Source organism: Mustela erminea, chromosome 3 (assembly GCF_009829155.1).
Source record: "Mustela erminea isolate mMusErm1 chromosome 3, mMusErm1.Pri, whole genome shotgun sequence".
In the NCBI taxonomy this organism is placed as follows: domain Eukaryota; kingdom Metazoa; phylum Chordata; class Mammalia; order Carnivora; family Mustelidae; genus Mustela; species Mustela erminea.
The window spans coordinates 124,074,270-124,089,421 of NC_045616.1; the positions used below are offsets into that span (position 1 = coordinate 124,074,270).

The 15,152-nt window shown below is 42.4% G+C and overlaps 1 protein-coding gene across 4 annotated transcripts in view; it reads left to right on the forward strand.

The window, feature by feature from the left end:
* HTR4 (5-hydroxytryptamine receptor 4) overlaps positions 1–15,152 on the forward strand; it is a 176,566-nt gene that overhangs the window by 86,004 nt on the left and 75,410 nt on the right. For all 4 annotated transcript variants that reach the window (XM_032337386.1, XM_032337388.1, XM_032337385.1 and 1 more), the window contains exons 3-4: positions 12,639–12,764; positions 14,050–14,250. In XM_032337386.1, the coding sequence (XP_032193277.1) occupies positions 12,639–12,764; positions 14,050–14,250 (327 nt within the window). The remainder of the gene's footprint in view (positions 1–12,638; positions 12,765–14,049; positions 14,251–15,152) is intronic.

Consider the following 15,152-nt stretch of genomic DNA (forward strand, 5'->3'; position numbering starts at 1 on the left):
GCGGACTGGAGAGGAGAGAGGAGTTTTAAGAGCTACTCAAAGTAGGTAGTGGCTTAGGTTAAGGAGGAGAAATGGAGTCAGATGCCTGGTTTCTAGCGTGGTCAAGTGGAATAATGCCTCTTTCCACTTAGTGAAAAAATCCAGAGGAACGAATGACTCCCAGTGAAAAAGGTTTCTTTTAATAGGTTCTCATAGATCCTAGGGTCTCCATACTGTATTCTTTTTTAGGCCAGCCTCGTTTGGGGTTCGAGAAGAGCAACGGTCATCAAACTCATTTCAGAATGAGTCAGAGTAAGTCGTTTCAGTTTCTGCAGTCCAAACAGTCTCCATCATAATTCTTCAACTCTGCTTTTTTTTTTTCCCCCAAGATTTTATTTATTTATTTGACAGACAGAGATCACAAGTAAGCAGAGAGGCAGGCAGAGAGAGAGGAGGAAGCAGGCTCCCTGCTGATCAGAGAGCCCAGTGAGAGGCTGGATCCCAGGTCCCTGAGACCATGACCTGAGCCGAAGGCAGAGGCTTTAGCCCACTAAGCCACCCAGGTACCCCTCAACTCTGCCTTTGTCGTGGAAAGCAGCGATAGAAAATGCACCCAGGATTGGGTGTGACTGTGTTCCAATGAAATTTTATTTGTGAATACAGGCAGAGGGCTGGATTTGGCCCACCAGCCATTGCATGGCTGGCCCTATAGTAGAGCAACACCAAGCGGTTTCTTCCTTCATCTTGAGCAGAAAAGTTTTACACTGTCTGAGCAAAGGTAGGTGAGAAATCAGAACACTGAGCAACCACAAGGCTGGACCCTGGCAAAATATGCAGAGTGGGCTTCATTAGCAGCAGAGCCCAGTGATGGGGGCCAACTATAGCTGGGTGATGGGGAGCAGCTTGTTATCAGATGATGGGAAATTCCGCTTTTCCTTGAGCCCTTATCCACAGGGTAAATGATTGACTACAGGGGCGAGGCCTCATGTGGCCCACATTTTTATTTCCTCCTTGGGCTGGATTTCTTATAACAAGAATAATTTCAAGGGAATGATCAGACAAATACTGAACACATGCCACTTTTGTTCTTCCTTAGGGACCCTCAGCAACTGTGGGCAAAGGGGTGTTTGCAAAATAGACCAGAGACCCTACACTGAGTTTGCATATAGATTAAAAAAAAACAAAACAAAAAACAAATTGCAAAGAAAAAAAAATATATATCTCTTCAGCTGTTTTCTCAGTTCCAGTTTTGGGAGAATGGATTTTCTTAGAGCAAGACTCACCTCTCGGGTTTAATTTACTGGCACTGGCATTTAGCATGATAGTTCCCAAATGGATGGAAGCCCCCATAGTTAACACGCTGTGCAGCAGTGAGATTCTTCCCAAATGCAGGTCTTACCTGGTCACCTCAGTCTGGCCTGGCTTTGCATTCAGGACTGGCCTCGAGCGGGGCGTCTTTGATCCTGATAGCCTTTGTATTCCTTGCAGCTTTGAACTCCCATTATACTCTATACAGACGGAGCCTCTTAAGGCTTTGAAGTTTTTCTCATGGCCCACATGTGTGATCTTTGAGGACCTTGAAGAGCCTATTAAAAGCTTGCTACTAGAATTTTCCTCCACAGGTTTGCATTTGAAAAATACCTGACCTTCGTCAGCGGAGCATGAACCACCAGCCCCGCCCTCCCACCCTCCTCTGGGGTCTTCAAAAACAAAAGGAGGGTTTTTTGTTTGGCTGTTTTTTTTTTTTTTTTTTTTTTTTGATTTTTGGTTTTTGGGTTTTTTTTTTAATTGCATTGAACTCCATTTTGCATAATCTTCTGGGAAAGATTTTTCGATCTCTACCATTTTCTATAGCCAGCATATTTTCACAAGGTGTATTAGCAGTCATCATCATCACATTGGATATTAAGTTTGTAAACAAAAAGTGAAACTTTAGCAGTTTTTTCTTTTTAAGGAATTTTATTCAGTTTTCTGTGAGCATGTTTAAAATCTGGTGGGAAGAGCACTGGGTTGCAATCCGAGTGTGTAGGGTTAAGTCCCATGCGCACCACTTGAGAGCTTTAGGAACTTAAGTTTCCCGACCACCCTGAGCACCAGTCTCTTGCGACAAAGGACACCATGATACTAGATTACATCGTGACTGAGAGGATAAAGTGAGGCAGCATCGAAAACCTCCTTAGTGCGCTGTTTGCCATAGAGTAGGTGCTCAATAAATCAATGTCAGAATTTCCCCACTTGCGAGCAGCAAGTTCTACACTTAGGAGAAAACAAAGTAACTTGCAGTAGAGAAATGAAGGCAGGGTAAAGGGCATCCTGTTTTAATACTCGAGGTCAGTGGTTCTCCAAAATGTGGTCCCCAGAACCCACAGCATCAGCATCACCCAAGAACTTGTTAGAAAGGCATATTTAGGGCCCCACTCCAGAGATACTGAATTAGAAATTGTGCAGGTGGACCCAGCAATCTGTGTTTTTTTTTTTTTAAAGATTGTATTTATTTATTTATTTGACAGACAGAGATCACAGAGATCACAGGTAGGCAGAGAGGCAGGTAGAGAGAGAGAGGGGGGAGGAAGCAGGCTCCCTGCAGAGGGGAGAGCCTGATGTAGGGCTCTATCCCAGGACGCTGGGATCATGACCTGAGCTGAAGGCAGAGGCTTTAACCCACTGAGCCACCCAGGCGCCCCGCAATCTGTGTTTTAACCAAGATTTGATACTACCCAGTGATTTTGGAGCACCATGCTCCAAAATGATGAAACAGTTTTATACGAATTATCCTAGTTAGTCTTTCTGTAAAAAAAAAAAAAAAGTTTTTTTAAGGAAAAAAAAAAAAACCTTAAAAAAAATCTAGCTGGAAGGCCTGAAAACTGACCATTAGGAACCCAAAGTAACATAAAGCAAATATTCAAAAATAATAGTATTCAAAAATAATAGTATGCCAGAGTATTCAAAAATAATAGTATTCCAAGTCCGTGGAACACCTAGAACACACCTAGAAGATGGGAATATATAAAGACCACATGAATGGGAACAGGGGCATTCCACAGAGATTAGAGCAAGGGGGTTTGGGGCCAGCCATCATCATGTGCAGTTTGCAAGGACTTGGGCATGAGAGCAGAAAAGCTTATAGTGAAAACAACAGGGCTTTAGCCGTTCTCTGATTGGACGTTTTTAGCACAGAGAAGCAAGAGGTGAGCTGACAAGAAGGGGACCCTCTCATGTAATCGGTTTGGGGAGGGCATATTTGTCTTTCTGTGGCTGGTCTTGAGGGGAAACATACAGAGGTTGGCCGTCACTGAGTAAGGCTTGACCTTGCGCTGGTTGCGGCACATAGTGCCCGTCGGAGTTTGATTGTTTTATAGGGTCTGGCCATTGTTTGTACATTAGGCTGTCAAGAAACCCAGAAAATAAGTGCATATATTTAAAGGAGATTATGTATGCTTTTTAAAAAGGTTTTATTTATTTGTTAGAGAGCGCGCAAGATAGGGGAGAGGGAAAGGGAGAAGCAGGCTTCCCACTGAGCAAGGAGCCAGATACAGAACTCTATCCCAGGACCCTGGGATCATGACCTGAGCTAAAGGCAGACGCTTAATCGACTGAGCCACCCAGGCGTCCCAGGAAATGACCTATGCTTTAAAAATGTTACAGTTACAATATTTCTGAAGTTATTGGTACAGAGGAAAAGAGGTTAACATTCCCATGGGCTCTACTATTTCTACTTTACCTAAAAAGGCATTTAAAAATTAATTTACGTAAGAAATATTACCAACACAAACATTATCTGAGCCTAAGCCGCCTGTATGTGCTCTGTCGTGGGTTTTGTTCATGGCAACTAATAGAGGTAATGAAGACCGTATGCACACACGACACGACATAATTAGCTGTAAAAGTGATGCATACTGTCAAAGCAAAAATTGCACTGGGCAAAATTAAACAGATAAGGATGACTTTTTCAAGGCTGTTTGCTGTTGGAGAGAGAAACCAGAATGCAATCTGAACTCAATTTCGCTGAAACAGAGGACAGGAGAGGTTTCCAGGAATCGAGTGGGGGTGGGGCTCACAGGCCATCTGTGTTTGCTATCTGACCTTACCCAAAGGAAAACAGGAGGTAGTTTTACAATTCGGAGCAATGTGTCCATGGAAGTTAGGCTCCTACCCTCCCACAGAAACTGGGAGGGAGGTGTAGGAGCTCTGTCTTCCTTAATGATAACATTTCAAAGGGATGGCTGCTAGGTCCATGAGGAAGACAGTTCTAGCTTGTAAAACTAGAAAAAGCCTTTTAAAAATATTTCTATCCCAGAAGCTAGAGGAAGAATTTACAATTATAAGGTTCCTAAACTAAATGCTCTAAGATCTTACCTGTTAGAATGGCTAGCATCAAAAAAGACAGGAAATAACAAGTGCTGGGGAGCTTGTAGAGAAGAGGGAACTTTGGTACATTCTTGGTGGGAATGTAAATTAGTGCAGCCACTATGCTAAACAGTATGGAGGATCCTCGTAGAAATACCATATGATCCAGTAATTCCACTCCTGGGTATTTACCCAAAGAAAATGCACACACTAATTTGAACAAATACATGTACCTCTATGTTTATTGCACCCTTATTTACAATAGCCAATATATGGGAGCACCCTGTGTCCATGGACAGGTGAATGGACAAAGAAGATGTGGCGTGTATAAACCATGGAATATTACCCGGCCATAAAATAAGAACAAAATGTTGCCATTTGCGATAACATGGATGGACCTAGACGGTATTATGCTAAGTGAAATAAGTCAGACAGAGAAAGACAAATGCCATATGATTTGTGTGTGGAATCTGAAATACAAAATAAATGAGCAAAAAAGCTAAATCAGAAGCAGACTCCTAAGGACAGAGAAAAAAACTGGTGGTTGCCAGAGTAGTGGGAGGGGGAGGGGCTGAAATAAGTGAAGAGGTTTAAGACGTACAAAGTTCCAATTAAAAAATAAGTCACAGGGATGTAAAGTACAGCATAAGGAATATAGTCAACAATATTGCACTAATTTTATATGGTAATAGATTGTAACTACACTTATGGTGGTGAGCTTTTCGTAATGTACATAAATGTTGAATCACGATGTGGTGCACCTAAGACTACTATAATATTGTATGTCAACTGTATTCCAGTTAAAAAAAACTAAGGCAAATACTCTAAGAAAAGGGAGGCCAGAATCTAGAGTACAGAGAAGTCTGTCTAAAGTCTAGTCAAGCTGAGCAGAAAGTTAAGGTCGCCTTGGTCAATACCCAATCTTTCATCTTTCTTGAAAACACCTTATATTTAAGGTTAATAAAACCCACACTAGAAAAACAATCCAATTTTATTCCGGGTCACTCTTTTAAGTCAGAGTACCTTAGCATCCTTTGTGCCGACTGTTGATTGGCAAGAAAATAAATACTGTCTTTTCTAATTTACCTGCAGTTCTTTCAGAGGACCATTCAGTGGTGAACAGGATGGGTGAAGGAAGCCTTGGATAGGGAGTATTTTGAGCTGCCTGGGATCCCGTGTGGATGTACTTTTGGGAAAGATGCTTCCCATGTGACTGGGACTTACCAGGACTGGAAGAGGAGACACATTCTCCAAAGATCATTGGTCCAAAGCCGGAACCTGCTGATCAGATATAATTTTATTGCACAGTTCAATACATCAAAAGAAAAAGAAAAACTGCTCTAGTCACCCTGTCTCTTGGTCTCTCCTCATTCCCAGAAGTGGTCCTGTGGTTTTTCTGGGGAGCTATCAAGGAATGCTCCCCACCCCCACCCCCTACGACTTGACATTTTCTTCACTCTTGGCTTCCACGGTATCACCCTCATCTGATGTTCCTCACACATCTCTGGGCATTTTTCTCATTCTCCTCTTCTGGTTCCTCCTTCTCTCTGGCATGGCTTAGTATTAGAGTCTATCAAGCTTCTAGCCCTCTGGTTGGCTGATGGCATCCCTCCTCCCGGGATCTAAATCCCATAGAATGCTGGAAATCCCAAGTATATCTCCTTCCCAGCCACCCCTTCTGAACTCTAGACACAAATATCCAATTGTATCTTTGACATATTCACCTGAATGTCTTTTAAAAACAATTTTTTAGTTAATTTTTAGTATACCCAGTGTCGGGCTTGAACTCATGAGCTTCGAGATCAAGAGTCATATGCTCTTTCAACTGAGCCTGCCAGGCACCCCTTCACTTAAATGTCTTCTAGGTATCTCACATAACATCTTTTTCCCATCTCATGAAATTTCTGTCTCATTACTCAGATAAGCAATTCAGAAATGGAACTTCCATTTCTTCTTCTTAATCCATCCAAGGATCTGTTGTTTTTTCCTATCCCTTGACTTCCCAAATGTAGCTTTATTCCACCCATAGCCACAACCCTACTCGAAGCCACTGTCCTCACATACCTGAACTCAGGCGAGGGCCCCTTACAGGCTTATTCTCTTTCTCTCACATTTGCATCCCCAGGGCCACTTTTGTGCATAATTCACTTCATTGCATTCTCTTTTATTATCTGATGGAAGATAAACTTCTCATCTTTGTGTACAAAGCCCGAGGGATCTGGCTTCTGGCTACTTTTCAGAGCTTACCCCAGATTCTTTATTCCTTGCTCACTCCCTTCCCAAGATAGTGAATACAAAATGTCTTTTCTGTCTTAGGACCTTTGCACGCACTCTTCTCCTGATTCCCTCTAACTCATGGATTCTCCACATGTATCAGAATTCAGCTGAGTGTCACTTCCCATGTTCCCTGATTACCTAGAGTTTCCCTCTGAGTAATTCTCTATCCACTAACCTGTCAATGCCCGTGATAGCTTTACGACCCCAAGTATGAGTCATGAACCAACTGCATGGGCATCCTGGATGCTCTTTGTGTGCTTGTGGGAAATGCAGAACCCCAGTTCCCATCCCAGACCAAAAGAATCAGAATTGCATTTTTTTAAAAGATTTTATTTATTTATTTGACAGACAGAGATCACAAGTAGGCAGAGAGGCAGGCAGAGAGAGAGAGAGAAGGGAAGCAGGCTCCCCGCTGAGCAGAGAGCCCGATGCGGGACTCGATCCCAGGACCCTGGAATCATGACCTGAGCCGAAGGCAGAGGCTTAACCCACTGAGCCACCCAGGCACCACCCCCAGAATTGCATTTTAACAAGATCCTCAGTAGATTCACGGGAACATTAAAGTTTGAGAGGGTCACTTTGAAGTACTGATCACCGATTATATTTCTTTAGCTATGCACTTGCTTATTGTCTTTGTCCATTAATAATGTAAACTCTGTGAAGGGAGGGTCTTGGTCACCTTCTGTACTGTGGTATCCCAGTGCTTAGCACAATGCTTGGCATGTGGTTGGCAATTAATACATATTTGATAAACGAGAGATTTAATCTAACTTTATCAATTGATCCATGAAGAAATGAAAGCTGAGAGAAGGTTAGTGACTTCTTTGAAGTTACATAGCTGTTGTTAACATGGCCGGTGCTAAAAAAGAGAAAAGTGTTCTTGACTCCTAAGAGAGTGTATTCTTCATGTGTGTGACCTTGAAAACAATGGTTCTGGATGAGGTTACAAACCTAAAACTTTAACTATTGTCCCTATATGGAGTTCTGATATTAATAGCAATGATTACTTATTTATATTCAACTTTGTCATTTATAATCCATTTTCACATACACTAACTTATATGGAAATTTAACCAGAATTATTGTTATACATTTTCTTCTATTAAGAACAGAGAAAATGGTACACAGAGCTAACAAGTCTGTGGTTTCTATATTAATAGATCAAGAAATCACTGAAAAAAGCAAAGAAGAAGAGAAAGGAGGGATGCCTGAGTGGCACAGCCAGATCAAGCATCTGACTCTTGGTTTCAGCTGGGGTTATGATCTCAGGGTCATGGGATCAAGCCCTGAGTTGGGCTCTGCATTCAGCAGGGAGTCTGCTTGAGATTCTCTTTTGCCTTCTCCCTCTGGCCCTCCCCCCACCAAAATAAATAAATATTTAAAAAAGAAGAGAAAGGAAATTTTCTTGTGAGAACAGCTATCCAAGAACGAGTTTAGTGGAATGGACAGCTCTTTGGCCAGAGGAGGACTGCCTGGTTGCGGTTGACCAAGTGGTTGAAGGCTGTCAGAGGTAACCCAAGGATGTAACTTGGATTTTGCTGACGTGGTTCCTGATTTATTTTAATTATCCTTACTGGACTTACATTTAGTTCAGTGAACATTTCTGTTTAATTAGAAAAGCTCCTTCCATGATTTAAATTTTGCTTGTCACTCACAGTTTAAAGTTTAAGCTCCTAATTGGAGGCCACAAATGAACCATAACACAGAACTTGGGATTCTCTGACCCCGACATACCCTTTTGATTTAAAATGAAATTCTCTATTGCCAGAGGTGTTCACCACATATCTTCAGTCTGGCTTTTTCTCCTATAAGAGGAAAGCAGTACAGGGGAGTTGGTTCTAAAGATGAGGGTGTGTTTGATGAAGAATCCATGCTCTAAGACTATGTTCAGATCATTTTCCATAGACTAGAAAGCAACCAAAGATCAGCCAGTTCAACCCGCCTCTAACACAGGAGGCTTATACAATATCCTGGTATGTGGTCATCAGTGTAACCTTTTTTTTTACTGTGATAAAATACACATAACTCCACAGAATCCACGTGGTTATCAACACTGGTCATTTCTCAGTTTTATTTTTATAATAGCCATCGTAATGAGTGTGAAGTAGTAGCTTATTGACATCGAGGTATTCTTAAACATTTCCCTCCTGAGGTGGCAAGTTCAAAAACAAGACCAGCAGAATGTTGCAGACCACCCTCTAGTTGTAGAAAATTCTTACTCTTTGTTACTAAATCTTACCTTTCTCTAGCAGTGACTCTCAACCTTGGTTGCCCATCAGAATCACTTGAGAGCTTTTAAAAATTCCAATATTTAGGCTGCAAAACCCAGACCAATTAAATCCATGTCTTTGAGATTAGAGCTCATACATTGGCATTTGTGAAGGCTCCATAGGTGATTAAAAAATGTCTTATTTAAATTCATTTATAATGAACATATAGTGTGTTCTTAGTTTCAGGGGTGGAATTTAGTGATTCGTCAGTTGCACATAACACTCAGTGCTCATTGTATCAAGTGGCCCTCCTCAATGCCCGTCATCCAATTACCCCATCACCCCGCCTACTCCCCTCCAGCATCCCTCAGTTTGTTCTCTAGAGTTAGGAGTCTCTTCTGGTTTGCCTCCCTCTCTGTTTTTATCTTATTTTCTTTCTCCTTCCCTTCCCCTATGTTTTGTTTCTTAAATTCCACGTGTAAGTGAAATCACAAGGTATTTGTCTTAATGTGTAACCAAAGTCGAGAACCACTGCTTCCAGCCTGACCATTGGTCTCACTTAGTTCTGTAGCCTGCAGGACAGCAGTTGCTACAACTCTATCACAGTGCCTTCTCGGATGACTCCTATTAAATAGCCAGCCTTTCCTCCCGCTCTGGGAGTCCTATCCTCCACTCCCTCCTAGATTTTTTACCATAGTATGTATCGCTGGCTGATAATTCACATAGTTTCTCATTTATCTGTTCATTGTCTGTTCTCTGTTTTGCATATCTCTGCTTCTAGAAGATAAACAACAATGCCTAATGAGAGTAGGTGTCAGAAAATAGTGTGGAATGAATGAATGAATGCATAAATCTACTCTTAGTTCAAATGACAGGGCTTCAGTTAGTTAAAAATGGCTTCTGTGTCTTCTCTGTCTGTCTTCTCTTCTCTAGATAAAACCTTTGTACCTACAGCCAGTCTTCAAAGACGTTGATGAATAAACTTCACTGTTACGAATACATTGTCTTTCTTTCACTAAATTAGGAAATAATCGAGTACTTTCCATGTACTACCCATACCTGTACACACAATTTGCAGATTAGACACCGTGCTAGGATCTGGGAATTGCGGTGGAAAGAGAACCAAAGTCATTCTGTGGGAGTGAGACAGAGACAATAATCAGCAACAGAAGTCATTTCAGGTAACAAGTGCTATAAAGAAAATGCACAATGTTTGTTGGCTGTGGCACATTAAACAGGGATTAATTTTACTCTGAGACCTGAAGGAGAAGAAGAAGGCAGCCACTGAAGAAGCATTCCAGGAGGAAGGCACAGCAAGTACAGAGACTCTGAGTGAGGGTGAGGGGTGGGAGGGGGTGCCAGGCATGTTTCAAAAGGGCTCTCAGTCAGAGCCTCAGAGAAGGACAAGGAGAAAAACCACTGTCACCTCCTTTGATAGACACTTCACCTGCATTCACGTGGCCAAGATCAGATTAGTTCGGGGTAGCCATATCACTCTCTTGAAGGCTTTTCCTCCTGAATTAAATCTTCCTTGTCCAATATGTGTTAACATGGTAGTTGGAACTTAAGTATGGAAGAGTGATTTGGATGAACATAGGTTGAATTTCTTTTCCTAAACCCTTAGCCATAACAACTTCAATCAGTCAATCAAAACACTTGTTAGCGGAGTGGAGGAAGTTGCTGGTTTTCCAACCACTGCAATGCTGGGTCCTTATTCCAATTGGCTCCTAGTCTTCCATGCCTAATGGAAAGAAATTTGGATGGGGCCAGAACTAGAACGTGGTGGGCTGCTGGTAACTGGAGCCAGCACATCTTGGTTTTCAGTCGAAGTAGCTCAGTAAAGACAGCTGTTTCTTGTATCTTGGGACCCTGTGTTTCCAGTGGGGGGGCTCACAGGACAAGGAGCTTCTCCCAAACCAGACAGTAATATATTTTGACAGTTCAGTTCTCCCCTCTTGGCCTCAATTTCTCCATATTGTAATGTAGGGTTTGGGTCTGGAAGTTTTGAGATCCTTTTGAAACTTCATTAAAGAAGAAAATTTCATTACTACTCTATTAAAAACAAAACTTTTTTAAAAGTTGGGTATTTATCCTTTCTGATGGAGACGTAATAATCCGTTGTATATATGGACCGTATCTTCTTTATCCATTCATCTCTTGAAGGGCATCTTGTCCCTTTCCACAGTTTGGCAACCATGGCCATTGCTGCTATGAACATTGGGGTGCATAGGGCCCTTCTTTTCACTACATCTGTGTCTTTGGGGTAAATACCCAATAGTGCAATTGCAGGGTCATAGGGTAGCTCTAGTTTTAATTTCTTAAGGAATCTCCACACTGTTTTCCAAAGTAGCTGCACCAACTTCCATTCCCACCAAGAGTGTAAGAGGGTTCCCCTTTCTCCACATCCTCTGCAACACTTGTTGTTTACTGTCTTGTTGATTTTGGCCTTTCTAACTGGTGTAAGGTGGTATCTCAATGTGGTTTTGATTTGAATCTCCCTGATGGCTAGTAATGATGAACATTTTTTCATGTGTCTGATAGCCATTTGTATATCTTCTTTGGAGAATTGTCTGTTCATGTCTTCTGACCATTTTTTGAGTAAAATAAGTCAAGCAGAAAAAAATCAATTATCAGATGGTTTTACTTACTTGTAGAGCATAAGGAATAACATGGAAGACATTAGGAGAAAGAAAGAAAAAGTGAATTGGGCAAAATTGGAAGGGAAGACAAACCATGAGGGACTGTGGACTCTGAGAAACAAACTGAGGGTTTTGGAGGGGTGTGTGGGGAGATGGGTGATCCTGGTGGTGGGTATTAAGGAGGGCATATATTACATGGAACACTGGATGCGGTGTATAAACAATGAAACTTGGAACACTGGAAAAACAAAATAAAACTAAAAAAGTAAACCTTTTTCTTATAGCTTCTTAATAACCTGCAGATTTTATGCTTTTATTATTGGGGACACTTGCTTCCAAATTAATTAAAAAAATGCTGAGTTTACGCTCGGAGGGCAGGGTTTATAGGACCAATTCAGATGCTGAAATTGATAAGAACACAGATTTGAGCTGTGATGTTGGGCACCAAAAGAAATAGGATTCAGGGCAGTGAAAGGAACCCCTCGGCATATTGATTGTCTGCTGTCTTTGCGATTGGATTTCCCAGAATCAGAGATCTATTTATTCAGGTCAACTTTGTTAGAATAATCTTCAAGCCATGACCTCTCCCTTGGACAGCCCGCCTATACACAGTAGCTTCTACATGGACAGGGACAGGGTTCTGGAGACAGGGTGGCCCTTGTATTCATGCAGACCCTGGTCCAAGTTACTGTCATTCATTCATCCAATGCCATCTTTCCTTCATCTGACAAATGTGAGTGATACACTGTAATTGAATTGATCAGTGGATCACACAGACAAGGCCTCTGCCTCATGGAGCTTACACTCTAGCTAGGGAAGTGCACAAAACCGGAATCAACAAAATACATTTCTGAGCACAACTGAAGTAAGTGATCTGAAGGAAAATCACATGCACTCTGATGGGGAATAACTGTGCCGTTTCAGGGTAATTAATTCCCCTCTCTGAGCCTCCTCTGCTTAATGGAGGAGTTAACTAGTATAACATGTAAACTGACAGTTACAGACATTGGCATACAAGGGGTACACAATAAATGTGTATTACAGCTGCTCAGTTCAAGTTAACTTCCTGAAGATAAATGAGGGAAAAGATTTTCTTTCCCGTGCCTCAGAGTTTCCTTTAATTCTGTGTGTGTGTGTGTGTGTGTGTGTGTGTGTGTGTGTGTGTCCACGCATATGTATCTTTCAGTTCCAAGGAGGGTTTTGGGTCAGTGGAGAAGGTCGTGCTGCTCACGTTTCTGTCAGCGGTTATCCTGATGGCCATCTTGGGGAACCTGCTGGTGATGGTGGCTGTGTGCAGGGACAGGCAGCTCAGGTGAGTAGCAGGAGGACACCTCAGGAGGAAATCAGGGTAGAGTTCTAGGCTAGGCTCTCCCTGGACAGTTAGGATCTGACCTATGAATTCCATTACAATTGTAATTATGAAAGGGAAATGATATTGTAAAATAGAACAGGGAATAGATGACACATAATTCCCCATGACTAATATAACCAGTGTAAGCACTTATGATAATTTCTGTCCCATCTTTTTTCCTGTGTTCAACTTAGGGTTTTGGCAGGGGGTTGGTAATAGGTGTGAGATACACACACACACACACACACACTCATGTATCTAATATCTCATATCTAATTTAACCTCCCTGGTTTATCAGTGGTTCAGAAAAGAGGTGGCTGCCCTGTGACTAATCTTAAACCTGTGTCTTTTGCTCTTTCCACTTTATGAGTCTCAACCCAACTGCAATTAAAATCACTTGAAGACCTTTTGAAAATTGCTAATGTGTAGTATAAGTATGTCCCATGTAGTATTTGGAACATACTTATATTAAGTAGTTATTCATTGTTTATTTGAAATTGAAATTTGACTAGGATTCCTCTATTTTATCTGAAACCCTTGGGTGTTGGTACGTGGGTGGGCTAATCACCCAAAGTCTCTGAACTAAGTGATCTCGGGAGAGACATGGGCATTGATATTTATAAAAATTCACCAGGTGATTCTAGGCTTCAGTCTGGATCGAGAGCCTCCAGGCCATAAAGGGACATAAAAGATGTGGTCCTGCCTGACCTGTGGCCTTCCTTTCTAAGCAAGGCATGCACGAATCCAGGGATGATGCCAAGAAAGTGTAAAAACACGATTCTGACCAGTGTCACAAACACAAGTCACACAGTAGTCAGGCTCAGAGTGGAATACAGTGGAATTTGACACTGTTTGTGAGGAAGGCCCTTTGGGCGGGTCCCCTGAGAATAACCAAGCCATGGCCTAAAGGGAAGAGCAGGTGGGGAGAGAGGACAGCCTTCTCCTCCTTAGGTCCTCAGGAGGGGTTCCATGCATGGGGGAGCTCAAATCAAGCCTGCGTGGCCTCAGAGAAGAAGATGGAGGGATTTGGGTGCAAGAGGGCAAGAGGGTCTGGAAAAGTCCGGTGGTTGGACCGTGCATGCCGTGTGACAGGAAGGAAAGGGATTCTAACAGAATGCATTGCACAGTTGACTTTTTTCCCCTTTGTCTCTCTCCCTTCTTTGTTTCCCTCTCCTTTTTTACCCCCCCCCCCTTGTGTTCCTTCCCCTCCCCTTTCCTTTGTCCCTCCCCCTGCTTTCACTCACAGGAAGATAAAAACCAATTATTTCATTGTCTCTCTCGCCTTCGTGGATCTGCTGGTTTCCGTGCTGGTGATGCCCTTCGGTGCCATTGAGCTGGTTCGAGACATCTGGATCTATGGGGAGATGTTTTGCCTTGTCCGGACATCTCTAGATGTCCTGCTCACGACGGCATCAATTTTTCACCTGTGCTGCATTTCTCTGGATCGGTAAGGGCAGAGCAAGGGGCACAGCAGAGCTCCATGTGGGGGGCAAGGACCTGATGATTATTGGACCACACCTTTCTTTCTTCCGTGTTCATTACAAGGGATGAATCTGAGAGAGATAAATCTCTCTACTCATGGGTTCCCCCACCCTCCAGACTCTGCAGAGGGCTCCTTTTCAGTCAGGCCCTTGCTCAGGTCCTGCAGACAGAGATTTGAAAGGCTTAGAACCTGCCTGCGGGGGACCTCGCAATCTAGACAGTGACAGGGGGCTAATGTGTGGAAATCAGACCCACCCTAGAGCTCTACATTTTATACTGATGGTGTGATCAAAACTCGGAGGGAGTAAGAATCAATACACCAGCCCTGTAGGTAGCAGGGCTGTTTCAGAATGATAGTCTCATGTTTAAACATTACCTCCTCCCCCAAAATGTGTCTGTATTATGATTTTATGTGCATGCAACTTGGGGAATCTTTTCCAGAAAGTTAATTATAAAATCTCGAATATTTGCTTGTTTGGGGGATGCGGGGCTAGCATGCAGATTTTGTTCTTTTTCTTCACATTTGATTTCAGGAGGCCTAATGATTTCCACCTTTGCCTTATTTGTTTGAGATATATATCATTTGTCAGTTGTATTATTTCTTGCGCGTTTGTATTCAGTAGTAAAAGCAGAATGCAATTTAAAACTCAGATGATCCTAGGATCATAGGCCACCACCATGGTATCTGTATCTTAGGGGTATCTCCCAAAAGAAGGTGTGGTGTGCAAGTCACATGTTATCAGAATGAGCAGGGACAAACTTTTCCTGTCTCTGGAAGAGTCCAAGAAACCCAGTTTTTCTTCCGGTCTAGGGATAGGTCGCTGTTTCTTTAATTGGGTGATAGGAAAAGCAGTTGACTAAAATTAG